This window comes from Eucyclogobius newberryi, unplaced genomic scaffold, assembly GCF_026437365.1.
Source record: "Eucyclogobius newberryi isolate DKJ021-1_F unplaced genomic scaffold, fEucNew1.0.hap1 SCAF_13, whole genome shotgun sequence".
NCBI classification, from domain to species: domain Eukaryota; kingdom Metazoa; phylum Chordata; class Actinopteri; order Gobiiformes; family Gobiidae; genus Eucyclogobius; species Eucyclogobius newberryi.
This window is the reverse complement of record NW_027315757.1, coordinates 18519372-18545131: the sequence shown is the minus strand read 5'-3', so window position 1 is coordinate 18545131 and position 25760 is coordinate 18519372. Positions and strand designations below refer to the sequence as shown.

Genomic DNA, 25760 nt, shown 5'->3' with positions numbered 1-25760 from the left:
TTGTGCACCATTTGACAGGTGCATCAGGCGAAGCTAATTTACATAGCTTAGGGCGTCTGGTCACCCTAATCCAGACAAAGAGCAGCAATCAACTGTGAAAAAATAAATACATTTTCAACTATTCCTATTTATTTAAATCGGTACAATTTCATGGACAAGTAGATGTAGCGTTTGCTGCTCATGCTATCAATCACCTAGCAACACGGCTAGTCTGGTAAAACTTTGAGGACTCCGGAGCCAGTGACTGTATTTTTTCCCTATAGCCATTTGTATTAGCTTGCAAAAAACCACAACAAAAAATCGTGCAAATTATGAACGATCAAGACGTTTCCGGCTTGTAGCGACCCATCGACTACATTTACAAGACGCCAAAGCCTTGTTAAAAGATATTGTTTAGAGTGTAAACCTTTTTATTTTGGATAATAATTAGCGTGTAAAACTGGCATCCGAGCGAAAGGCTAACTGAAGTTGATATTTCTGATCTTTTGTGCTTCTCTGAACTTGGGCCTCAAAACTCCTATCATGGGCACAGTAAATAAATACCTTCGGAACGTACTTTTGGCAGCAGGGAAAAAAAGGCCACACCAACGCTCAAAAGACTGTACGGACATAGAAACTTGAAATTTGACAGATTTTTGACTCACATTTTCATTTAAATGTGCCACAATTTTGTTTCTTTGGATGTTTACTTAATGTTCTTTTTATCTTGTGTTTTATTGAGGGGAAAAAATAATCTTTGTGACCACAGAACATCCTCTTTTACGTGTTACTGGTGAGAAGAGCAGACAAATGACATAAATATCCTTCAATATGGGTGTGGACGGAGCGGAAATAGAGAATTCCGCACGTATGAACGCCTCTGGTCGCTCGTCTCTGTGCAGGCGCGAGCGGACTCCTGTCGTCATGGCGCAGTGGAACCAGTTGCAGCAGCTGGAGACGCGGAACCTGGAGCAGCTGTATCACCTGTACAGCGACAGCTTCCCCATGGAGCTGCGGCAGTTCCTCGCCCCCTGGATCGAAAGCCAGGACTGGTCAGTACTCGGGCATTCGGGTTCAATACAGGCTTTTAGATTGGATTTGAAAACACCCCGTCCAAATAATTTTTTCCGGGGGAACGGGGGCCGACTAGGCGAAAAAACGAGTTGCTTCGGCATTCTCCGGACCACGGCTCGGCAGCCAATCAGAGCCAAGCACACAAATTTCGTTGACCAATCAGGGAGCAGCATGCAAATTTAACTGTAATGGGGGACTAATGTCAAATGGTTCCCAGCCCGATTTAATGATAATATTCCCTTCTTTTCTAAGATTTATCAATAAAATGGCCGTCCCTGCACTCGAAAATGCCCGTCCACATTTTAAAATACCCCGTGCAAAATACCGGAAGACGGGTCTCTATCTAAAAGCCTGTATGTCACAATGTCAAATGTTGTCACATAAATAGACGGCTAAAAAAGTACTTTATGTTTAGTTTTACTTTTTTGGAGAATAAACTTGATCTTCAAATTTTTGCTGCCTACGATTTTTTTTTTTTTTTTTGTTCTTACGGTTACATTGTGGCCTGAAAAAACTATTGATTTATTGATTAACACACAAACAAGCGCGACATCTCTAGTGTGAAGCGAATGCACCTTAAATCACGGAAGCTCACCGAACACCCGACATGCCTTATAGTTTAAGAACGTTCTCCATCATGTACGTATTTTACGCTGCCTTTTTTCCAGGGCGTACGCGGCAAACAAAGAGTCCCACGCCACGCTGGTCTTCCACAACCTCCTGGGGGAGATCGACCAGCAGTACAGCCGCTTCCTGCAAGAGAATAACGTCCTGTACCAGCACAACCTGCGGCGCATCAAGCAGCACCTCCAGAGCAAGTACCTGGAGAAGCCCATGGAGATCGCTCGCATCGTGGCCCGCTGCCTGTGGGAGGAGCAACGGTTGCTGCAGACCGCCACCACCGCCACACAGGTACGGCAACAAGGACCGGGAGTAATGAACCTTTTAGTGTCTCACGGTACGATATTATCACTACCGTATTTTCTGGACTATAAGTTGCACCGGGGTATAAGTCGCACCAGTCAAAAATGCGTAATAGAGAAGAAAAAAACATAAGTCGCACTGGAGTATGAAATGCGGTTGCAAGTATAAAAATAACAAATAATATCACATATAAGTTGCTCCGGAGTATAAGTAAAAGTAAGTAAGTATAAATAAGTTGCACCCCGGACAAAACTATGAAAAAAGGTGCAACTTATAGTCCGGAAAATACGGTACATTAGATTCTTTAATAGTTCTCAAAATCTATGCAAAATGTTATTACTTTTCTACGTATTTCATTACATTTTAATTTTTCATGTGATACTTTTACCTTTATCCGAGTCATTGTTTAGCCCCTGTATCTGTACGTTTACTCGAATAACAAATTCGAGTACTCCTTCCACCAGCGATTGCTCATTATTGCTTTATTTCTCCGCAGGACGGTCAGGCCGCACACCCCACGGGGACAGTGGTCACCGAGAAGCAGCAGATCCTCGAGCACAACCTCCAGGACATCAGGAAACGTGTGCAGGACATGGAGCAGAAGATGAAAATGCTCGAAAACCTGCAGGACGACTTCGATTTCAACTACAAGACCCTGAAAAGCCAAGGAGGTGCGGCCCACGCTTGGACGCAATCGCTACGTTTAAAGTTTGGTTGTTTAGCTCTGAGCGCGCTTAAACGACCAAACAAATTGTTTTTCTTTGCTAAACAGGGGTCCCAGGGGCGTTTAGCGGCGTCTATTCATAAAGCATTACCACCAAAATGGCAATCATACACACCGTACATACCGTATTTTCCGGACTATAAGTCGCACCAGAGTATAAGTGGCACCAGTCAAAAAATGCTTAATAGAGAAGAAAAAAAAACATATATAAGTTGCGCTGGAGTATGAAATGCGGTTGCAAGTGTGAAAATAACAAATAACATCACATTATTTGTTATTGACTTATAGTCCGGAAAATATGGTTATAATCCACTCAAATAAACAGAAGTTAACCTGACTTTAACTGGATTGCAACTTGAAATTATCCACTGACGACGATGTAGTTCAGCAGTCGGGGGGCTAAGATCACATACAGTGTGTCAGTACAGTTATTTTGGGGGTTCTGGCCTGGAAAGTCTGGGACCCCCTGGACTCGGCCTCTCATCGGGTTTTCCTTTCATTCATTCACACTTATAAAACGACAGATTAAGTATTAACATTCACTTTTCTTGAGCTTTTTCCCCTTCTACAAACGACGCGCTTGCTCGGCCCAGTGGTCATTTGTCCTGTCGTTTCACAGAGTTGTCCCAGGACCTGAACGGGAACAGTCAGGCTGCGGCCACGCGGCAGAAAATGGCCCAACTCGAGCAGATGCTGAGCGCCTTGGACCAGCTTCGAAGAGTAAGTGCTTTGTTTAGTCTCTGCCTGACGCTCAGAGCTTTTACTGGACGAAACGCAGGCGATAAAGAAGGACGTTTGTCAAATGAGTCCGTAAATATTTAAAATGGTGTCAGAATGGTAGTTCAGTTTGCACGCTTATTAAAATGAGTAAGACGCGACTAATGCGTCCCATGTTTGCAAAGGAATTTGAAATGAGTTTACCACAAGATCATGTGATTGTGGAAGAAATGGGTTAAATTGTGTGTCACTGCTTGATTTAAGTTGATCTTTATTATTGTTCAAAAACGTCCGAACAAAAGAGCAACACATCATAAATCATAATACTACAAGGGCCAGTTCTACTTAATTACCGTATTTTCCACCCTTTAATTTTCTCAAAAAATATAATCCAATGCGTCTTATATATGGATTAATTCTGGTTGTGCTTTACTGACTTCATTTTGTGTGGTACACGTTTTGTTTCCCTTATATAGGAAAAAATATGGAAAGTGTGCCTTTATAGTGCAGAAAATACGGTATTTATTAAATCGCCTGTGTATATTGTGACACTGCCCAATTAAATAGCTTGTGATGTCACGATGTTGAGTTTCAGTGTTATGATTATTGTGAGAAAAAAAACATCACGATTTAATGATTTTTCGCGATTAAAGAGACATCAACCAAACAATTTTGAACACATTTTTGGTAATTGTCTATTCATTGTCTAACGCGCTAATATTCCTCAAGTTTACCACCAGCGTTATGAAAATGAACTTAAATAAATGTTAAAGCAAGTTCCTAGTTTGTAAAATGTCTTCAGTAAACTTTGTTCTGATTCTTATTCTGACAAAAACAAACAGTATTTTGCATTTAGATTGCTTTTTTTCTAGTTTTTTCTTTCTTTAAATTACAAAATAGTCGCTATAACCTCCGAGGTTTACTTCGGTTTGGATTTATTAAAGTAACCACTGATGTTAAGCAAGTATGTCTGTTTTAGGAATCAAACTTTGCTCTAGAAAAACTTATAACTAAAAAGATGTACATACGTTTTCATACATCGGATTTTTTTTAATGTTGGACAGTTTTTATTAATATGATGTGCTCTACACGATCACCATCGTTTCATAAACACACATTAATATGTGTTTCCATTGTTGATTGTTCTTTAAATTAAGATTATATTGTGGCCTGAATAATCCTAAATCACTGAATAATCTTGACATGCCTCATAACAGGGAATGACTCCGACGACAAATACACCTAAAGTAATGTTTCTAGTGTTCGCCTCACGGTAGATTTTTGTGCTAAACAGTCTCTTGCTTGTTTGTCCTTGAAGCAAATCGTGACGGAGATGGGGGGGCTGCTGACCGCCATGGATTACGTGCAGAAGAACCTCACGGACGAGGAGCTGGCCGACTGGAAACGCAGGCAGCAGATCGCCTGCATCGGAGGACCGCCCAACATCTGCCTGGACCGCCTCGAAACATGGTGACCACTGAGAGCAAGGGAACGATGTTTGAGCCAAGGAACGATGTTTGAGCCAAGGAACGATGTTTGAGCCGGGGAACGATGTTTGAGCCAAGGAACGATGTTTGAGCCAAGGAACGATGTTTGAGTCAGGGAACGTTGAGCCAAAGAACGATGTTTGAGCCAAGGAACGATGTTTGAGCCAAGGAACGATGTTTGAGCCAAGGAACGATGTTTGAGCCGGGGAACGATGTTTGAGCCGGGGAACGATGTTTGAGCCAAGGAACGATGTCAAACATCGTTCCTTGGCTCAAACATCGTTCCCCGGCTCTGTTTGAGCCGGGGAACGATGTTTGAGCCAAGGAACGATGTTTGAGCCAAGGAACGATGTTTGAGCCAAGGAACGATGTTTGAGCCGGGGAACGATGTTTGAGCCGGGGAACGATGTTTGAGCCAATGAACGATGTTTGAGCCAAGGAACGATGTTTGAGTCAAGGAACGATGTTTGAGCCGGGGAACGATGTTTGAGCCAAGGAACGATGTTTGAGCCAAGGAACGATGTTTGAGTCAGGGAACGATGTTTGAGCCGGGGAACGATGTTTGAGCCAAGGAACGATGTTTGAGTCAGGGAACGATGTTTGAGCCAAGGAACGATGTTTGAGCCAAGGAACGATGTTTGAGCCGGGGAACGATGTTTGAGCCAATGAACGATGTTTGAGCCAATGAACGATGTTTGAGCCAAGGAACGATGTTTGAGCCAAGGAACGATGTTTGAGCCAAGGAACGATGTTTGAGCCAGGGAACGATTGAGCCGGGGAACGATGTTTGAGCCGGGGAACGATGTTTGAGCCAAGGAACGATGTTTGAGTCAGGGAACGATGTTTGAGCCAGGGAACGATGTTTGAGCCAGGGAACGATGTTTGAGCCGGGGAACGATGTTTGAGCCGGGGAACGATCGTTGAGCGAGTCGTTCCTTGGCTCAAACATCGTTCCCTGGCTCAAACATCGGGAACGATGTTTGACCGCGGTTACAAGTGTCGGGTTCAGTTCAGCGCTGCGTTTGTCGTTGTAGACACTTTGAAATAGGTGTGCTAAAACTTGTATTTATGATTAACCGGCGGCAGATCTAAATATTGAAGGTTTTAAGTCTTTAGAACCAAAAATAGCAGGTATTTCCAGGCCATAAATGTTGTTTTTTCTGATTTTCTTCTTCAAAGGATGGAAAAGAGACACATTTGCTTCAAAAATTAAAAATTAAAAAAATTAAAAAGGTTACGGTCAAGTTTAGTTATGAAGTACATTTACACAACAGTTCCAGCTGCCCAAAGTGTTGTACACATTTACAGATAGGAGCAGAAAATACGACGGCTCAACTTGTATTTAAAGCCAGTAAAAATGAAAAAAAGTTCAGTGAGGTTTTAAAAGAATTTAGAGATATAAGATATAATAATGTAAGATAAATAACACATTAACTGAACAAGTGCTTGAATTAAGTGGTATTTATCTTGATTTCAGTATATGTTGACTATTAAAATGAAGTTTGCCAGTTGAACAGAGATTAAATGTCTCATGTTGATTAAAATAAGGAAAAGGCCTTTTCTCAATTACATGAGCAAAACAATAATAATAATAATAATAATTAGCTTTTGATCTTGAAATAAGAAAAAACAAAACATGTTCCATTGGCAAAGCTTATGTTAGGATTGTGACAATATTCTAAAATAAAGATACCGTATTTTCTAGACTATAAGTCGCACCAGCCAAAAAATGCATAATAGAGAAGAAAAAAACATTTATAAGTCACACTGGAGTATGAAATACGGTGTGAAAATAACAAATAATATCACATATCAGTCGCTCCGGAGTATAGTATATAAAGTATATAAGTATAAATGTCGCACCCCGGCCAAAACTATGAAAAAGGGTGCGACTTATAGTCCGGAAAATACGATATAATTGAATCTTAAATGAGGTAACTGATGTAGTATGGGGTTAGGGTGGTTTGCCGTTCATGTGTGTCACGTGTTTCCTCTCCTCGTCCCTCCAGGATCACGTCTTTGGCCGAGTCTCAGCTCCAGATCCGACAGCAGATCAAGAAACTGGAGGAGCTGCAGCAGAAGGTGTCGTACAAAGGCGATCCCATCATCCAGCACCGGCCGGCTCTGGAGGAGAAGATCGTGGACCTGTTCAGGAGCCTCATGAAGAGGTACAACGCTCTCTGTACATCTACTCATGCTGGAATTATACTAAAAACATCCCATAACCTACAAACAAATGTCAGAGCAGGATTCAGAGGACATTTTTGAAAATTATTATTATTATTAATAATATATTTTTTAATTATTATTATTATTAACGGCAATACAATATAACAAAAAATAACTTGACAGCAATACCGTCACATAACAAAAAAACTCACGTCCAACCCCATTGTCACAAAAACTCTAAATAACGTTGAAAGAAAAAATATTAATAATAATAATAATTCAAAAAAACAAAACAGTGTTTCCAGTGTGTTTTGTACGTCATGTATTTATTTTTTCAAATTAATGTATTTTTTTTATTTATAAAGTCTTTTATTTTATTTATTTATTTTTGTAGTTTCCTTCTACATTTCATGTTGTTATTATTTTTAACGGCAATAAAATATAACTAAAAATGACTTAAATAACATTGAAAGAAAAACTGTCAAATGAAAAAAATAATAATAATAATAATAATAATAAAATAAAAATAAAGAACCAGTGTGTTTTGTATGTCATGTATTTTTTCAAATTAATTTATGTTTTAATTTATAAAGTCCTTTATTTTGATTTATTTATTTTGTTGTTTCCTTCCACATTTCATTCCTCATTTTAATAGTATTGTTGTATTGCTGTAAGTATTGGATAAACACACATAACTATGAATAAATCCTTCATTGGTTTGTTAAATCATGGTCTCATAAAGTCTGAGATTATTTATTATATAGATAATAATATATAGATTATTATTTTGAGCCATTGATTTCAAAGACAGCCGGTGCACGCACTTCGACGTATAATATAAATAACAAATATAACCCGTGTCTAGTGTTGATCTTGTTCCAAACGTTGTAGACCTCCTCATCTCTTTATGTATATCTTATGTATTCCAGCCTCACACTCCACATACTGTACATAAGTGAGATATTCATATTCAGAGGATGTTTACAGTTCCCCGTGTGGTTTCAGTGCGTTCGTGGTGGAGCGACAGCCGTGTATGCCCATGCACCCGGACCGCCCGCTCGTCATCAAAACAGGAGTGCAGTTCACAAATAAAGTCAGGTACGCAACGTCCACGCAGGATAACATGGAGTCAAAGGACTTTCACTGTCATTGTATGGGTTTAAATGAACGTTTTATTCACTTTTAGGTTATTGGTGAAGTTCCCGGAGCTGAACTACCAGTTGAAAATTAAAGTTTGCATTGACAAGTGAGTATTATAAAGTTTTTCCTCTTAATACAGAAGTTTTCATAGAGTACAATGACATAAAGTTCATGTGTGATGGAGAGTGGCAGAAACCTGAAACACACACAATTAATTATTTAGCTCAGATTGACAGAAAAGCTTCACTTCTGGTCAGATGATTCACAAATGAAAATCACATTGAACAAAAAATAGTTATATTTCTTTCAGATACTTTTTACAGTTTGGTAGTGAAGTATTTATAAAGTCACTCCGCGATGTCAAACAAAGATTTTGTGCTTGTCTAGTTAAGATAAGAACCTTTTATTTGTCCCACAACGGGGAAATTCCTGTGTAGTTTGGACTTGACATTTCAAGTACCGTATTTCCCAGACTATAAGTATCAGCCCACCAGCCCAAAAAATGCATAATAGAGAACAATTTTTTTTGCTGATTCTTCTTCTGCGTCGCTTAGAGCCTAGATTGCCCTCTTGCGGTTCTCAGTGTGAAACTAAGGAAAAAGTGCCACTTATATTCAGAAAAATACGGTAGTTGTTAAAGGTATGAGGAGATTTACCACGTTTTATCATAAGAACAAAGGTAAATATTTGATAAATAAGAATGTCATCAATATTTAATAGCTGTAATTTTAAGAAAAGTGGGAACGTCGTAGTTAGAAAATGTGGCTAACTACTAACTTGTTTTGTCCATCTTCCCAGGGAGTCTGGGGACGTCGCTGCCATTCGAGGGTAAGTTCCACCGTTTGTAGCTTCTTAAAACATGAAATAGAAAGTAGAAAAAGCTTCAGTTGTAGTCATCTGGACTCAGTTAGAAAAAATAGACGTTTCGACTCTCATCCAAGAGTCATTGTCAATAAAAGAATTTAGGTCGAGAACTCCGATATTTATCCTATTCTGTGGTAAGTCCAGCCCATTGGGCGGAGCCTTCCTGAAGTAGAAAGAGTTGTTTGTTTCAACAGAAACTCCCCCCTTGTATATACCGAGCTAGCCTATTCAGAATTTTAATGGGCTATATTAGAATCCTCTTTGTCTTTGTGAGACACTGGCTCAACCACCCTGAGTACCTGATTAGCATCTAAATGTCCTGGTTCTGGTCCTCTACCTTTCCAGGGGTTCAGTATTCCATTATAGATACCAGGAAGATTGAATCTGAGCCCTCCATTTCTGTTTAAAGAAGGTCTTTCTTTTTTAACAAAAATAGCTTCCTTGACTCCTCTTTCAAACCATCTTTTCTCCCTGCTTAAAACCTTCACCTCACCGTCTTCAAACGAGTGATTAGAGGCTTCAAGATGGAGATGCACGGCGCTCTGAGGTCCTGAACTTGTATTTCTTCAGTGCTGATAGAGCCTCTTGTGTAGAGGCTGTTTCGTCTCACCTATGTAACGTTCTTTACAGCTTTTTATTTATTTATTTATTTATTTTTTCTCTAACTGAGCCCAGATGACTACAACTGAAGTTTTTTCTACTATGGAACACGCCTGGACGAATGAGGGATTACACCGACATCAAATAGAAAGTTTAATGTGTCACAAATAAACCGTGACTTGTGTTTTTGTAGTTCACGTAAATTTAACATCCTCGGCACCAACACCAAAGTCATGAACATGGAGGAGTCCAATAACGGAAGCCTGTCTGCAGAGTTCAAGCACTTGGTGAGTTAAGCACTTGGTGAGTTAAGCACTTGGTGAGTTAAGCACTTGAGGAGTTAAGCACTTGAGGAGTTAAGCACTTGAGGAGTTAAGCACTTGAGGAGTTAAGCACTTAAGGAGTTAAGCACTTGAGGAGTTAAGCACTTGAGGAGTTAAGCACTTGAGGAGTTAAACACTTAGTGAGTTAAGCACTTGGTGAGTTAAACACTTGATGAGTTAAGCACTTGGTGAGTTAAGCACTTGGTGAGTTAAGCACTTGAGGAGTTAAGCACTTGGTGAGTTAAGCACTTGGTGAGTTAAGCACTTGGTGAGTTAAGCACTTGGTGAGTTAAGCACTTGGTGAGTTAAGCACTTGAGGAGTTAAGCACTTGAGGAGTTAAGCACTTGAGGAGTTAAGCACTTGAGGAGTTAAACACTTGGTGAGTTAAGCACTTGGTGAGTTAAGCACTTGGTGAGTTAAGCACTTGGTGAGTTAAACACTTGGTGAGTTAAACACTTGGTGAGTTAAGCACTTGGTGAGTTAAACACTTGGTGAGTTAAACACTTGGTGAGTTAAACACTCCGTGAGTTAAGCACTCGGTGAGTTAAGCACTCGGTGAGTTAAGCACTCGGTGAGTTAAGCACTCGGTGAGTTAAACACTCGGTGAGTTAAGCACTCGGTGAGTTAAGCACTTGAGGAGTTAAGCACTTGAGGAGTTAAGCACTTGAGGAGTTAAGCACTTGAGGAGTTAAGCACTTGAGGAGTTAAGCACTTGGTGAGTTAAGCACTTGGTGAGTTAAGCACTTGGTGAGTTAAACACTTGGTGAGTTAAACACTTGGTGAGTTAAACACTCGGTGAGTTAAACACTCGGTGAGTTAAGCACTCGGTGAGTTAAGCACTCGGTGAGTTAAGCACTCGGTGAGTTAAGCACTCGGTGAGTTAAACACTTGGTGAGTTAAGCACTTGGTGAGTTAAAGAGGATAATTTTAGTCAAACAATTTTTTCTTTGAAAATTGAGGTTTTTGGAATAGGTTTTTAACTAAATAAAAGTTGAAATATGGAGAAGGCTTCTAGATAGTACGGATGTCCCGATCAGGTTTTTTTGGCCCCGATCCGATTCCGAGTCATCTGATTTTGAGTATCTGCTGATACCGAGTATCAATCCAATACTTTCATATAACATTTTTAAAAATGCACAAATGCAACATAAACAGGTTGTCTCCAGTTTTTATTTTATTTCTTTGATGTAGCTTGAATAAGAAATAATAGTGCAAAATTTGAATTAAATAAAAATAGTAGCTCAACTTAAAATACCCAGCAGCATGTGAACAAATAAGCAAAGTGTGTATTAAATGAAAGTGCAACAGTGTCATAAAGTCAGGCCATGATGTGCTTTTCAGAACTGCACTCTTAATACTCTTCTGGCTTTAATAATAAAATATATGTTTTTCTTGATGAAATCTGTCTGAATGTCTTTGAGTAAGCCAGGGGCCAGTGTTCAGATCCTCGCGGTTGCCACGGTGTCTATCACGCCGCATCAGCCCGAACCCAGTGTCTGTGCTCCGGAATGGTGATGACGCCCTCGCCCAAACCGCACGTCGTCTCACCCATGGCGTTCTTCATATTAGCAGAGTTTGTCGCTCAAAATGATATGGACCCGTTGCTTGTCGATGCCACAGTTATTGAGCATTTTTCCTTAGTCTGTGTGATGCGCTCTGCTGTGGCAGGATCGCACGCCGCAAAACAAAACTAAAGTTTACCAAGTAGTTCAGTAAAATGTTGCGATCCATTCATGCATTATACAGAGGTGAGAGACTAATAATAAGCTTGAAATGTATAGCGCTGATCAAACTAATAAGAGTAAAATGTATATCCGATCAGTGATCGGGAGGTGACGTCCAATTTCGATCGAGTCTGAAACCATGTGATCGGCCCGATTTCTGATCACGTGATCGGATCGGGACATAGAGATTTATTTCACAAATAAAGTGTATTATTAATAAAAATTACAAATTGTGGGACATTTTGGTTTGATAATGCCACTTTAAATCCCATGTAAATCCTGCCCATTATTGCTCCGTAATAATGAAAGTGAGTGTTTCAAACCAAAGTGTCCGTTTGGCGTGACTTCCTGTTTTCCTTCCGCAGACCCTGAGAGAGCAGAGATGTGGCAACGGCGGTCGCACCAACAGCGATGTAAGTTCTGCTTGAAGTTTTGACCTGCGATGTCATTGCTCCGCCTCTGGTCAAAGACGCGTTTATTTTACGCCTCGTTTCTCTCGCAGGCTTCTCTAATCGTCACGGAAGAGCTGCACCTCATCACCTTCGAAACCGAAGTCTACCACCAGGGTCTGAAGATCGACCTGGAGGTGAGTGTCACACAGTGGGTCAAGCGTCTGCCCGGTCACCAGAGCTTTTCAGTGACGCTAGAATCGTCCGTCTCGTTTTGAGTGAGGGCTGCGCGGTTTTGGAAATGACTTGGGATGTCGATATTTTTGCGACATTTTATCACATTTTTCCACGCAGTAATTTCAAAAAGGCCCACCATAGAACTGCGTAAGTGTTTTATTGTCTAAGAACCAGTTAGCGTGCTAGTTGTCGTTAGCATTATCGTGACAAAAAATCCGCTCTGGCCTCTGAAAGTTGTTAGATGTGCTCGTAAACGAATTACAACGGTATAATTGGAATGGGTCTTAAGAAAGTGAGGAATTTAATGAACAAGTTGTTTTTCTTTAATACATTTTTATTTTATTTTTTAAAGAATAAAAACACCAAAAACACAACCAGAGTGCTAAAATCGAAACAAGAACAAGTAGAAATAATATTTAAAAAAAAAAGAGAAAACAGAAAAAACGAGAAAAATCACAGCACATTTGAAATAAAAATATTTTAAAAAAACTCCCATTTAGCCTTTCCAATTTGTCCATTTCCAAATTAAGTCCGTTTTTCCATTTGTCTTATGTCAGTTCAGTCCTTGATCGTTGGCGAGGGAACTACTGTATTTTCCGGACTATAAGTCGCACTGGAGTATAAGTCGCACCAGCCAAAAAATGCATAATAGAGAAGAAAAACACATATATAAGTCGCACTGGAGTATGAAATGTGGTTGCAAGTGTGAGAATAACAAATAATATCACATATAAGTCACTCCAGAGTATAAGTATATAAATATAAATATAAGTATAAGTCGCACCCCGGCCAAAACTATGAAAAAAGATAAATAAAATACGGTAGCTCTGATTTTCAAGACTGTAAAAATGAGGTACGGCGCCTTTTTAATTTTAATTTTTGCTTCCCTCTTTCCTCTTTCCAGACTCATTCCCTGCCAGTCGTCGTCATCTCCAACATCTGCCAAATGCCAAACGCCTGGGCCTCCATCCTGTGGTACAACATGCTAACGAACCACCCGAAGGCAAGACGGCGCCCGAAGCGGAGGCACAAACGCGTCTCCCCTCTTTTTTTACGGTAACGTTTTTTTTTGGGTGACCTCATCTCGTTTGTCGCTTTCCAGAACGTCAACTTCTTCACCAAGCCCCCGGTCGGCACGTGGGACCAAGTGGCCGAGGTCCTGAGCTGGCAGTTCTCCTCCACCACCAAGAGGGGGCTCACTATCGAACAGCTCACGACGCTGGCTGAGAAACTGCTGGGTAAGACCAACTCCCATTTGAACTTGGTGTTGTAAATTTGAGGAAATGCAATCGTCAAAGCAATAATTTAGTCAATTCCGTGTTGTTTTAGAATTACCTTGAACTTCATTGGGACCAGTGTAAGACCACGTATTTAGCAGTTCACGTGTAAATTGTATCTCAAATGCTTCTGGACTAGATTAAAATTAATATCTTTTATACATTTTTATCCCAATAACAATATTCAGACGATCTAATGCGTGTTTAAATGTATTAGTTGAGGTTTGATTAACAGAGGAATGGGAAATGTCTGTAAAATTACATTACTTAAAAATACAGAAACATCATCTTAAACTCGTATTAGAAAGTTTACATATCACGTTTTTGTTTTTAATCAGCTCATTTGGTAGGATTTTATTTAATATAAATAATAAACTGGTGATTCAAATGTTGCTCTAAAATGTGGTATATTGTCAACCTAACGGTCTAAAATGTCAAATAAATCAAATACATTTTTTATACGAAAACAAACATAAAATAAATTACATTACTAAACATAAGAAGAATAAAATGTGCAAATATGGGGGTGGGATCCAACGTAAAGAAGGATTAAAACATTTTAGTCCACATTTTTTTGGTCAAATTTGTCTGTTTTCAAGTTGAGTCCAGATGTGATTTATTTATTTATTTATTTATTTTACTTTTTTTTACATTTTCCGCATGTCAGTTATGATGTCGGGCCAGTCCTCCAACTCCTTTGGTAGCATTTTATTTATTATAAACAATAAACTTGTGATTCATATATTGCCAACCGCTATTCTTGACACAATTAAAACGTGAAACTCAACTTTGTGCAAAAACAAATGCCTTTTCTGGGGGTTTTTTTAGACAAAAACAAAGATGAAAAAATAAAAAAATCATTGCTGGGCAGGATTAGAGTGAACAAGAATAAAATAATAAAATGTGTAAATATTGGGGGGGGGGGATCCAACGTAATAAGGGTTAAAACATTCTGAGTCAAAATGTTTTGTTAAATTTGTCATGATGTCGGGCCAGTCCTTTATCATCTGCCCAGTTTGTGTCAACCATTTTTTTTGTGATGCCTTTTTCCCGGCCTCTTTTTCCATATATTCCAAAGATATCAATTTATCGTGTCCATGCCAGGAGTTCTGAGGCCCAAACACACAGTTTTGAAATCGAGGATGGCGTCCGCATTGTTTTGTCGATTTCTGTACGACTTTTTGGATTTGACAGTCCCAAAACACCACGATAAAGCCTTTAAAACCACTTCCAATCTTTGTTCAGGACCTTGCGTGAACTACTCCGGATGCCAAATCACCTGGGCCAAGTTCTGTAAGGTACTGCGCCTCTCGAGTTACTTCAGACGATATTGAATTGCATTGGTTCAGTCTCATATTGTTGTTTTTTTTTTGTTCCCATTTGCAGGAAAACATGGCTGCCAAGGGCTTCTCTTTCTGGGTGTGGTTGGATAACATCATCGACCTGGTTAAGAAGTACATTCTGGCTTTGTGGAACGAGGGGTGAGGCTTTTCGTCTTCTGTATAACGCGGTGCCCGGAGGCGAGACCTAACGCGCGATAACGTCCTTTTTGTGCGTTTTTCTTTTGTGCAGCTACATCATGGGCTTCATCAGCAAGGAGCGGGAAAGGGCGATCCTCAGTCCCAAACCCCCTGGGACGTTCTTGCTGCGGTTCAGCGAGAGCAGCAAAGAGGGCGGCATCACCTTCACGTGGGTGGAGAAGGACATCAGCGGTGAGTGGCAGGAACACGAGCGAGGTGTCGCGAAATGGGAAAAAAACTAAAACATAGGTTCTTCGGGGTCTGATTTTTAACAATTCTACTCGTGAACTACACTTCGGTGGTGAAGAGGAGAAAACTGAGAGGCTGAGGTGGCTGAACAGAGGTGGAAAGAGTCAGTTGTGTTACGTTTCGGGCAAAAATGACATGGAAAGCGCGTAGACAATAAAAGGTTTTATATCTAAATGTGCAAAAACAAATGTTGCGTATTTGGGATATTTGAATCTGAAAAATGGACAGAACCAGGTTTAAATTTCTTGGTTCATTTTGTTGACATATTAGATACAATCCGGCTCAGAATTAGATATCAACACATCTTTCTGTACGTTCCATCAAATTCTTGATCAATTCCAAGTTTATGCGCAGGTGCTACTTTAAGAGCTGATCTTTATGTATCTTTGAAGTTACAATGTCCCGTGTAAATGTAAGCGTTTGAGTGGATTAAATGAAAGTATTTAACAATGTCGGAGCAGATTGGACAATTTTGTCGTTTTCACCCAAAAAAACCTATTCAAAATTATATGTAGTTTTGCTTTTAGTGTTTTGCCTTAAAGCGGTAAATGTAGTTTTTACAAAAAAATCCTAGTAGTATTTAAAATGTGTACTATTTAACTGTAACCCTTTAACCCTCAATTAAATGATCTCACAATACAGATTACAATACAAAAGCAAATAATATGAACTAAAACATACCGTATTTTCCTGACTTACGCACCTTTTTTCATAGTTTGGCCGGGGTGCGACTTATACTCCAGAGCGACTTATATGTGATATTATTCGTTATTTTCACTCTGACAACCACAAGAGGGCGCTCCAGGCTCTGAGCGACGCAGAAGAAGAATCTGCACTTCCTCTTCCTCTGGAGTTTGTGGAGTTGTTTAGAAGTGACACAGAGGAAGAAGAATTCAATGGATTTAGTGATTTGGGGTAAAACTGATGCTTTGGTAAACTTGTTAGCATGTTCTTTATGCTATAGTTATCTGAATAACTAGCATACGTACACATCAACTCTTTTTATTCATTCCTACATGGTTTGTTTTCCAGGTAAGACGCAGATCCAGTCGGTGGAGCCGTACACCAAGCAGCAGCTCAACAACATGTCGTTCGCGGACATCATCATGGGCTACAAGATCATGGATGCCACCAACATCCTGGTCTCGCCGCTCGTCTACCTGTACCCGGAGATCCCCAAAGAGGACGCGTTCGGCAAATACTGCAGACCGGAGACAGCGCCCGAGCCCGACATGGGAGGAGGCGACCCCACCAGCAGTGAGTCGCCCCGGCAACCGCGTCCCCCTTCGCCGTCGTCAACGAGTAACGGGAGGCGGGGACGCCAACTTTTTGAGAATTCTCGATTTGCATAAAAATGTAAAGGGGCGGGGCAATATCTTTATACAGTATCGACATTTAGATAATATTGTGAATGCATAATTTGATTATCGAGTGTGTCGTTTGGAGTAAAATGCTACAATAAGAGCCGATTAAAAATACAAAATGAAAAAAAAGATAAGGGTATAATCCTTTTAATGCTATATATTTTTTTTACTTAATCACACGACTATCATGCACCAACAAATCCCCTTTTTGTTAACTTAAAAAAGTTAAAATGATTTGTACAAGGCGTGTAATCATTTGCTCCCGCCCGGATATCTTTAAACAAACTAAGACCAGATTAAAGGGGTTAGTATACAATTAAAGGGGTTAGTTTATGGGACAAGCTGGATCATCGGATACATTTGAACACTATAGAACTCTGCAGTGATCCGTGCGTATTGTTTGTTTGTGAGCGTAATGCGTAAAGTCCAAAGCGGTGAGCGGTCGATGCTGTTGCGCTGCTTTTCTTGGAATTCTATCCCTTTAATGTTAAATAGGGTTAGTATCTTTTACTTCAACTAGTACATTTAAAGACAGGTTTAAGACAGTTCAGTTGGATTGTCATAATATCCTCAGGTTATCTCTAATGTTTAATGGGAAACTCAATAAAAAGGGATTGATATTCTGTTTTGTCTGTATCTTTCGACCCTACAATAGTTTTTTTATTTTTTTTTTTAATTTACTCAAGAAACAGTTAATGTGTAATTTGTGAGTAGGAAACACATTTGGTAGTTTGGACCTGATTCGATCACAGTTTCCAAGACTCGCTTTGGTCCTCTTCTGGTCCAGGGTTTAGACCAGGGTTTGGTCCCGGTCTCAGCCCAGTTGAAATGAGTTTTCCTGTTTTGATTGATTGTTATTTCACGACAAATATCGAAAAGGAAAATCCACATATTATATCATTGCAAATCGCATAAAACTTATATCATCTTGTTTTAAGCCATTTCTACTAAATTAACGCTAAATATGTACGATTATTAAGCTTTTTTTTTTTTTTTTTCTAGCTTTAAGCAGGTGTAATAAGGTCTACATCCATTGAACATATATACTAGCGGTAAGTGAATGTGTCTGAACGCATTTTGTAAAACACTTTTGGACAATGAGCGTTAAAGTCCAGGTTTCAGATCTGGATGTAGTTGAGTCCTGGGGTGGTCCCTGGTTTAGACCGCACGTGGTCCGGGTTCGGTCCCGGCTCGTGGCTCAGAAGTCCTGGTCTTCATCCGAATCAGTCCCGTTTGAGTCTCGCCGTGTTCAGTTTTAATGGAGTTTTTGTTCTGTTCTTTTGCAGTCATCCAGCCTTATTTGAAGACCAAGTTCATCTGCGTGACGCCGTGAGTATCTTATTGTTACACCATTCTTTACCGCAAATCCACGTGCGACACAGAAACCCGACCGCTCAGCAGAAGACGCCAGAGAGTTACGCAAAGTCTATTTGGAGGGTTGAAAGTGACAAAGCCGAATGCGTTCTTGTCTCGTTCTATTCCTTGAATATTAGGATTGAAAGTGACGCCTTCTTAAGATCTTTAGTCAAATTTAGTCTTTGAAATGTTATGAGTGAAATGACAAAATGATAGTGCACCTCGGTTGTTGACAAAATCTTCAACCACTTTTGTCATAATCTTGACAGACTTGTCACGCTTTTGTCTTCAAATTTCGCATTTTTTAGGGACATTTATTTGTTAAAATCCATGAACAGACATGCAATTTAAAATAATAACAGATTAGAGTAACATATTAACAGTTATTCAGATAACTATAGCATAAAGAACATGCTAACAAGTTTACCAAAGCATCAGTTTTACCCCAAATCACTAAATCCATTGAATTCTTCTTCCTCTGTCACTTCTAAACAACTCCACAAACTCCAGAGGAAGAGGAAGTGCAGATTCTTCTTCTGCGTCGCTTAGAGCCTAGAGCGCCCTCTTGTGAAATGCGGTTGTCAGTGTGAAAATAACCAACAAAATGATATAATAAAGTGTTAATAGTATCACATATAAGTCACTGCGGAGTATAAGTCACACTATGAAAAACAGTGCGACTTATTGTCCAGAAAATACGGTACATTAAAATGCAAATGGCTCAATGCGAAATGTGTAAAATGTGTGTTTTCGATGATTTTAGTCTGTAAATATACTCCACCTCCCGGTGGAGTATATTTATCACTTCACCGTTCGTCACAGTTCGTCTGAAAGAAAATCGTAAATTCGCCGACTTTTCACAATCTCAAAAAGTAATTGCTGGAATAATCTACACGAGTCGCAGTTGTACCCGTCTTTAATTTAACCGTATTATTGCGTCAACAGTGGCGTAGTTTGTTAGCCTGTTGCGTCTTATCTATTTTTTTAGTGTCGATTTGCATCCAAGTTTCGATACTTTTGTCGACGCCTGCAGGACACGGCGAGTGGCAAAAGGAAAGGCTTCCCACATATAAAAAACAAACAAACAAATCTTGCCAAATGATACTGAGCAGATTGATACTGAGCAGATTGATACTGAGCAGATTGTGGCCTGCTGCTGCGACCGCCTCTGCGACCGCCTCTGGGGCTTGTTTGCTGAGCGAGTTATTGTCGTTGTAGGTGCCCCTCGGTGTTCATGGACCTACCGGACAGTGATCTGCTTTGTAACGGATTCCCAGGGTAGGCGCAGCGGGGGGCGGGGAAGGGCTGGGGGCCGGGGCGCATGCCGGAGGGGTCTGTGTCTGTCTGTGTGCTGTACGTTTTGAGTTCACACGAAACATCGTCATTCTCACCCATCCTCCACTTGTGTCGGGCGCTTTTCTGTCATTTCACGTTTGCTCGTTTCCAACCGCAAGTGTCAGGATTCACCAGAACTCACCAAGAAAATATACTGTATACGGCAGTGGTGGAACTAGTACAAGTTACTTAAAGTGCAGTTAAAGGAGTAAAGTGTGAGGAGCATGAACAAAGTGTTTAAGAATGTGCTGTAAAAGTCAAATGTGGTGATTTTGATAAATCATCGTGCTGATTTGTGGTCAGGGTTAGCCAATCGAATCAATTAGCACGTTTTTCTAGTGAATTTTATTTATAAAATCCAACACTTGAACTCAAAACCTTTATTCAGGACGTCATTATGTACGTGCTAAAATTTTTTTTAAATGAAAAGCAAAATAAAATTATACCGAAAAAAATGGCATAGAAAGATAAGAGAAAGTAAAACAAAAACAAAACATACACATTTTCCTTTAGTACTAGTTTTTATGCCACCTTTTTTAGTATTAAATATTAAGTAATGTATGTGTTACAGCTGGTCATTTTATACAGCTGGACAATATGGCAAAAAATGAAATTAAACTATGTATGAACCAGGATTTATATCCACAGTATTTGCTTTCAATTTAAATATTTTTTGTTAAAGAAAAAAATAATAATTAAAGGACACATTATATGCATTATTTTTATTGCTATTGGCCTTCAAATCAAAAACTAAAAGCACACATTACATAATATCGGCCAGGCATTTCTCATGTCAGGAATTGAGTTGGCGCTCCATCTACCGGCAGCAGAGGGAATTAGCATAACATGTGTCCTTTAATATCGCCTGCGCAAATAAGACAAACTTAGACTTAATTAAATCTTTCAAAATCTAAACTCTGCTTTAAGACTTATACTTTTACTGATAGATTATTGACTGTAAACTTGACAATTTTTAAACAACTGGATTTCAACTTCATTAACTTTTTATTAATTGCCTTTAATTTACTACTAGACAACATAAATTAAATAAACCCAATACATACTTAAACCATGATCATTGTAATACTAATATTTGAACTTTGTGACATCCTTCTTACGATAAAAACAAAATGTGGTGTTAGCGTTAGCCATTAGCCGCCATTAACAACATTTGGTGATCGTTGCTTGTTGTGTTAAATAGCACTAGACAGCGCATGTTTTGACTTTTTCCACACGTCGGGGTCTGTCATTTATCTCACTAAGATAAATGCCCGGTCGGGTCTTTTCACCTCACTATCTCCCAAACACTGATCCATCGTGTGTGTTCGTTGAGTAGAATGAGGCGTTTTTAGCTTTTAGAATGTGCGTTTTGGCGTGAGAGTGTTTTAAAACGTTGTCCCTTGTTTTTGTGTGTGTTTTGTTGCAGCACCAACTCGGGAAACACCAGCGACCTGTTCCCCATGTCGCCACGCACCCTTGACTCGCTCATGCACAACGAGGCCGAGGCCAGTCAGGGCCATCTCGGTGAGCGACAGGATCTCGTTAGCAGTGGCTTTTTACGGTCGAGGAAAGAAAAAAAAAAAAATCACAATATATACAAAAATTAGAGGATGTTGGCAAATGAAAAGCGCACAGAAACATGTGAGGGATATCAGAACACATTTAATATTTTAGTTTACGTCATTTGTTTATTTAAAATGATGACGATGAACGATGAAGGCGAAATCCTGTGTTTAAAGGTTCAACTGGACAAATATCACACACACTTTTTCATTTGATCTGCAGATATATTATTTTAACACAAATTATATACTTTGACTTGGCCCTGGGCACAGCAGCACTTGGTTAGCTCAGTGTTAGCATCAGTACTTCCTGTCGCTATGGGGTCTGGGCACAGCAGCACCTGGTTAGCTCAGTGTTAGCATCAGTACTTCCTGTCGCTATGGGGTCTGGGCACAGCAGCACCTGGTTAGCGCAGTGTTAGCATCAGTACTTCCTGTCGCTATAAAGTCTGGGCACAGCAGCACCTGGTTAGCGCTGTGTTAGCATCAGTACTTCCTGTCGCTAAGGGGTCTGGGCACAGCAGCACCGGGTTAGCGCTATGTTAGCATCAGTACTTCCTGTCGCTAAGGGGTCTGGGCACAGCAGCACCTGGTTAGCTCAGTGTTAGCATCAGTACTTCCTTTATGACATGTTTGTCTCAACGCTAATGCTAATTCTACTGTTGAGGCTCAAATGAAAAAAAATGAAACAAATTAAAATAACAAACTAAAATGATCTCCACAAAATAATCACAGTCTTTACTTTAAAATGTAATTGGTTGTTTATATTATATTTGACGATTTCATGAATGTTAGCATTAGCTGTGTGAAAGGGTTAGCTTAGCCAACTGTTGCTGTGCACAGGGCCCATTCCATTTGTGAAGATCAAATACAGTTTTGAGAAAATGCCTCCAATCTGTAACTTTGAACATTCTGACACATTTTAAAGCATCTATTTGATTTATACATTTAAAACATGTATTCAGATATTCAAGGCAGTGATTCAAACAGTAATATTTCCCCATTAATAATTAAAAAGCCATTATTTCCCATTTGTTTGTTCCCACAGAGTCGCTGACCTTAGACATGGACGTAGCGTCGCCGATCTGAAGCCCCCCAGCTCCCCCTGTTTTAAAATATTGTTTATTTTTATGCTTTAAGATTATTGTTATTGCCCATTTTCTCTCCACCTGTACATAGTGTCTGGTTTTACATGACTGTATAAATCGTCCAATATCAGTTTTTATTTTAATGAATTTACTTATCTTTTGTATTATTATTCTTTTTTCTTTTTCTTTTGTTTTCTTTCTTTCTTTTTCCAAGGCATTGCCACTTTTTTGACGGTTTAATTCAACAATGTACAATTTGGACTTGCAGTGCTACAATACACACAGCTATTACTATGGATAGAAACATATATTTTTATTTTAATATTTTATTTTATTAAATCAGGTATTTTACGCAATATTGAAAAAAACGAATGGATCTCTTCACATAATAATGTCGTAGTAATCATTAAATACTGTATAAGCTTGGACATATAGCAATGGAAATGAGGGTTTTTTGTACGTTTAGCCCGATGATAGCGGCGGCGCGAGTCATGATGCTGAATAACTGTTTAAAAATACAGTATTGTGCAAAATTTAAATGCATTTTTAATTAAGATTGTTGGCATTATGAAGGTTATTTTGTGAGATGTTTTTTACATCATATCTAGTAAAAATATTCATTGTATATAAATACAATAAAAAAAAATTTAAAAATTGGATGTAAAAAAAAATACAATGTCAAAAAAATGAAATTCGATGTCAAGAAAAATGTAATTAAATGTAAAAAAAATAATTAATTCGATGTCAATTTTTTTAAAAATTGGATGAAAAACAAAAAAAAATTGGATGTAAAAAAAAAAATCCTTGTCAAAAAACATAAATTCCATGTCAAAAAAATGCGATTGTATTTTTTTTTACATTGAATAAAAAAAAATCTATGGCAAAAATAACAAAAATGTTATGGCAAAAAAAGAAATTCGTAATAAAAACACTAAATAACCTTCATATGGCATACTTTACCTTTTTAAGATTCTCTTTGAAACGATTACATGTAAATTATTTACGATGTCTGTCCAAGCGCTGTTTCGCCCCGTTTTCACCTTCACTCTTTGACTTCTTGTATCATTATTTTTGTACTCTTTATCAGTCGGTATGAAAATATATTGTGAATGTGTACTTACTTGTAACCTAAAAAAAAACTGTTTAGCCTCGTCTAATCTATGTTTTCCCTCGTTGTGAAATAATGTACGTTTGTTGACAGAGGGCAATAAAGTGTAGCTCGACTGTGGAGTGGATTAATGAACTAAAATCGGACACGTGACCCTCGCCGGGAAAGGAAATCGATATGAAAACTGGTTTAATGACGTTTAATTTAGCGGTTTGTTGTGTCCTTTGACCCAATTTGACCAAATATATGCAGTTTTCGATTAGAAAATGTAATTAAATGCATTGTCGTGGTTGTAAAATTGTATCGAATCCATGGACGATATTGTGCGTTTTGACAGTGATGGAAGAAGTACTCGAGTTTATGTAAAAGTACAGGTGCAAATAAAAATACCGTATTTTCCGGACTATTAAGTCGCACCAGCCAAAAAATGCATAATAGAAAAGAAAAAAAACCATACTGGAGTATGAAATGCGGTTGCAAGTGTGAAAATAACAAATAATATCACATATAAGTCGCTCCAGAGTATATAATCAATCAACCTACCTTTATTTATAGAGCCCTTTACAACACTTAAAGTGGCACTTCACAATAAAATCAAGGCAATACACAACATAAAACTAAATAAAAAACAAACTAATGTAATGACACTTTTTTTGTACAGAATGTTAAAAGCCGATCTGAATAAATGCGTTTTTAGCCTGGATTTAAAAAGGTTAAAATCTGTGGCTCATGTCGGGGGGGCAGTTTGTTCCAGAGTCTGGGACCAGCGACAGAGAAAGCTCAATCCCCTCAGTGTTTACGTCTGGCTCTGGGGACGTCCAGTAGAAGCTGATTTTTTTTTAACTTGGAGCCCTGTTTGGGTTATGAGACAGAAGCTCGGCCAAATAAGGAGGTGCCAGGCCATTTAGAGCTTTAAAAAGAAAAAGTAAAATTTTAAAATCAATTCTAAAAGAAACAGGAAGCCAGTGGAGAGTAGAAAGAACCGGGGTGATGTGCTGACGTCTCGGTGTGTTGGTTAAAAAACGCGCCGCAGCATTTTGTACGAGTTGAAGGCGGCTGAGGGCGACTGGGAGACACCGACATAAAGTGCATTGCAATAATCTATTCTTGAGCTGATAAAAGCATGAATAGTCCTGTGCGATTTAAGTATAAGTCGCACACCGGCCAAAACTATGAACAAAGGTGCGACTTATAGTCCGGAAAATACGGTACTCAAGTAAAAGTAAAAAGTATCACATAAAAAGGTCACATACTCAAGCAAAAGTATTTAATTTTTTTTTCTTCAATATTATTATCATTATTTTTCTTTACATAGATCAGTTTGTTTTATGTACGTTTTTGATTGGTGTATGTTTAAAAAAACTAAATAGGAGGAAAAAAGTATTGAAGTAACAGTATTTGACACAGATTTTGCAAACTTAAAGCGTCAAATATAGCGATCTTGATGAAAAATTATGCCTTTTTTTTGGAAGGAGGCGACGTCGTTTTTATTTCTATGTTTTTGTCAAAACACGCTCTTTAACTGAACATCTTTGGACAGGCTGTCACCATGGTTTCACATATTTTATACTTTTCAGTCCAGTCAAACAGAAAGTACAGATTCCTGCTCTCAAATGTGGAAAATTAAAAAATTTAAAAAAATATTGCATCCACTGAAAAATGTACTAAAGTACGAACACCTAAAATTTAACCTAAGATCAATATTGTCTTTTACTATTTTACACATCCTTATCAGAGGTAACCAAAAAATGTACTCAAAATGTACTTCAAAATAACAAAAAGTAAAAGAATAAAAATATATATCTGGGGAAACAATGGCTCGAGTAAGAGTAACATCTGGAATTAATTTCTGATTTGTTATTTTAAATTCATCTAATTGGAAGGGCAACATAATAATCCTTGCTCAAAATGTGGTACTTTTTTCTCCTTTATTGCGAGATTTACAAATACAAAACCGTAACAACAGCAGCAGCAGCAGACATTAGATCCCAGTGGAACAACAGTCTACAACAGATCATTCAACAGATAAAATGTGGCATTTTCAAAGGATAGTCCATAAAAATGAAAACTAAATCATTTTCAAAGTTCAAATCATTCAATATTGTCAACATCAGAATCAGAAAAGGTTTATTGCCATTGTCAATGAACAGAATTCACAAACATAGGAACTTGCTTAAACATAAAGCTTTTGTCACTGTGATGTACTAAAGTAAAAGTTATTACTGTTACTTTAAACTAAATATGACAAAGTATGGTGTCAGAAAACTTGTATGCAACAGAGTCAAGCATAAGGACAACCTGCTCCATGGTCATTTTGACAACGGTTTTTCCAATTCATTAATCAATTACCGATAAGTCTTTCTTTTGATTTTTTTTTTGTCCAGATTTATTGAAATACTCCTTTAATGTTTTATACATTAATTCTTGCTATTTTGTCGACCAAAAGTAATATTATTATGAAAATTACAATGATTATTTTACCTTTTACCACATGTAAAAGAAGTTTTTTATGGTCTGGTTTGGGGCTCTTGAATATTGATTGAAAATTA

General features: G+C 38.6%; 1 protein-coding gene across 2 annotated transcripts; it reads left to right on the top strand.

Annotated features, from left to right (window-relative positions):
• Positions 1 to 881: 881 nt before the first annotated feature.
• Positions 882 to 23322, top strand: stat3 (signal transducer and activator of transcription 3 (acute-phase response factor)). 2 transcript variants are annotated; one of them, XM_072442793.1, is made up of 22 exons: positions 882 to 1031; positions 1722 to 1965; positions 2474 to 2648; positions 3321 to 3421; positions 4737 to 4888; positions 6915 to 7073; positions 8080 to 8172; positions 8261 to 8320; positions 9013 to 9042; positions 9872 to 9965; positions 12092 to 12139; positions 12229 to 12312; positions 13257 to 13355; positions 13455 to 13590; positions 14875 to 14927; positions 15016 to 15110; positions 15202 to 15341; positions 16431 to 16655; positions 18049 to 18091; positions 19337 to 19396; positions 20880 to 20977; positions 22064 to 23322. In XM_072442793.1, the coding sequence occupies exons 1-22, from the start codon at positions 904 to 906 to the stop codon at positions 22102 to 22104; spliced, it is 2358 nt and encodes a 785-aa protein (XP_072298894.1). In that variant the 5' UTR covers positions 882 to 903; the 3' UTR covers positions 22105 to 23322. The 2 variants fall into 2 exon arrangements, with proteins under 2 accessions (XP_072298894.1, XP_072298895.1); XM_072442794.1 differs by lacking the exon at positions 19337 to 19396.
• Positions 23323 to 25760: the final 2438 nt, after the last annotated feature.

Excerpts from the sequence above, each read along its gene's own strand:
- stat3 (XM_072442793.1), top strand. The coding sequence starts at position 904 with ATGGCGCAGTGGAACCAGTTGCAGCAGCTGGAGACGCGGAACCTGGAG. Across the intron at positions 1,966-2,473 it reads CCGCCACCACCGCCACACAG|GACGGTCAGGCCGCACACCC; the intron begins GTACGGCAACAA and ends ATTTCTCCGCAG. Across the intron at positions 4,889-6,914 it reads CTGGACCGCCTCGAAACATG|GATCACGTCTTTGGCCGAGT; the intron begins GTGACCACTGAG and ends TCGTCCCTCCAG.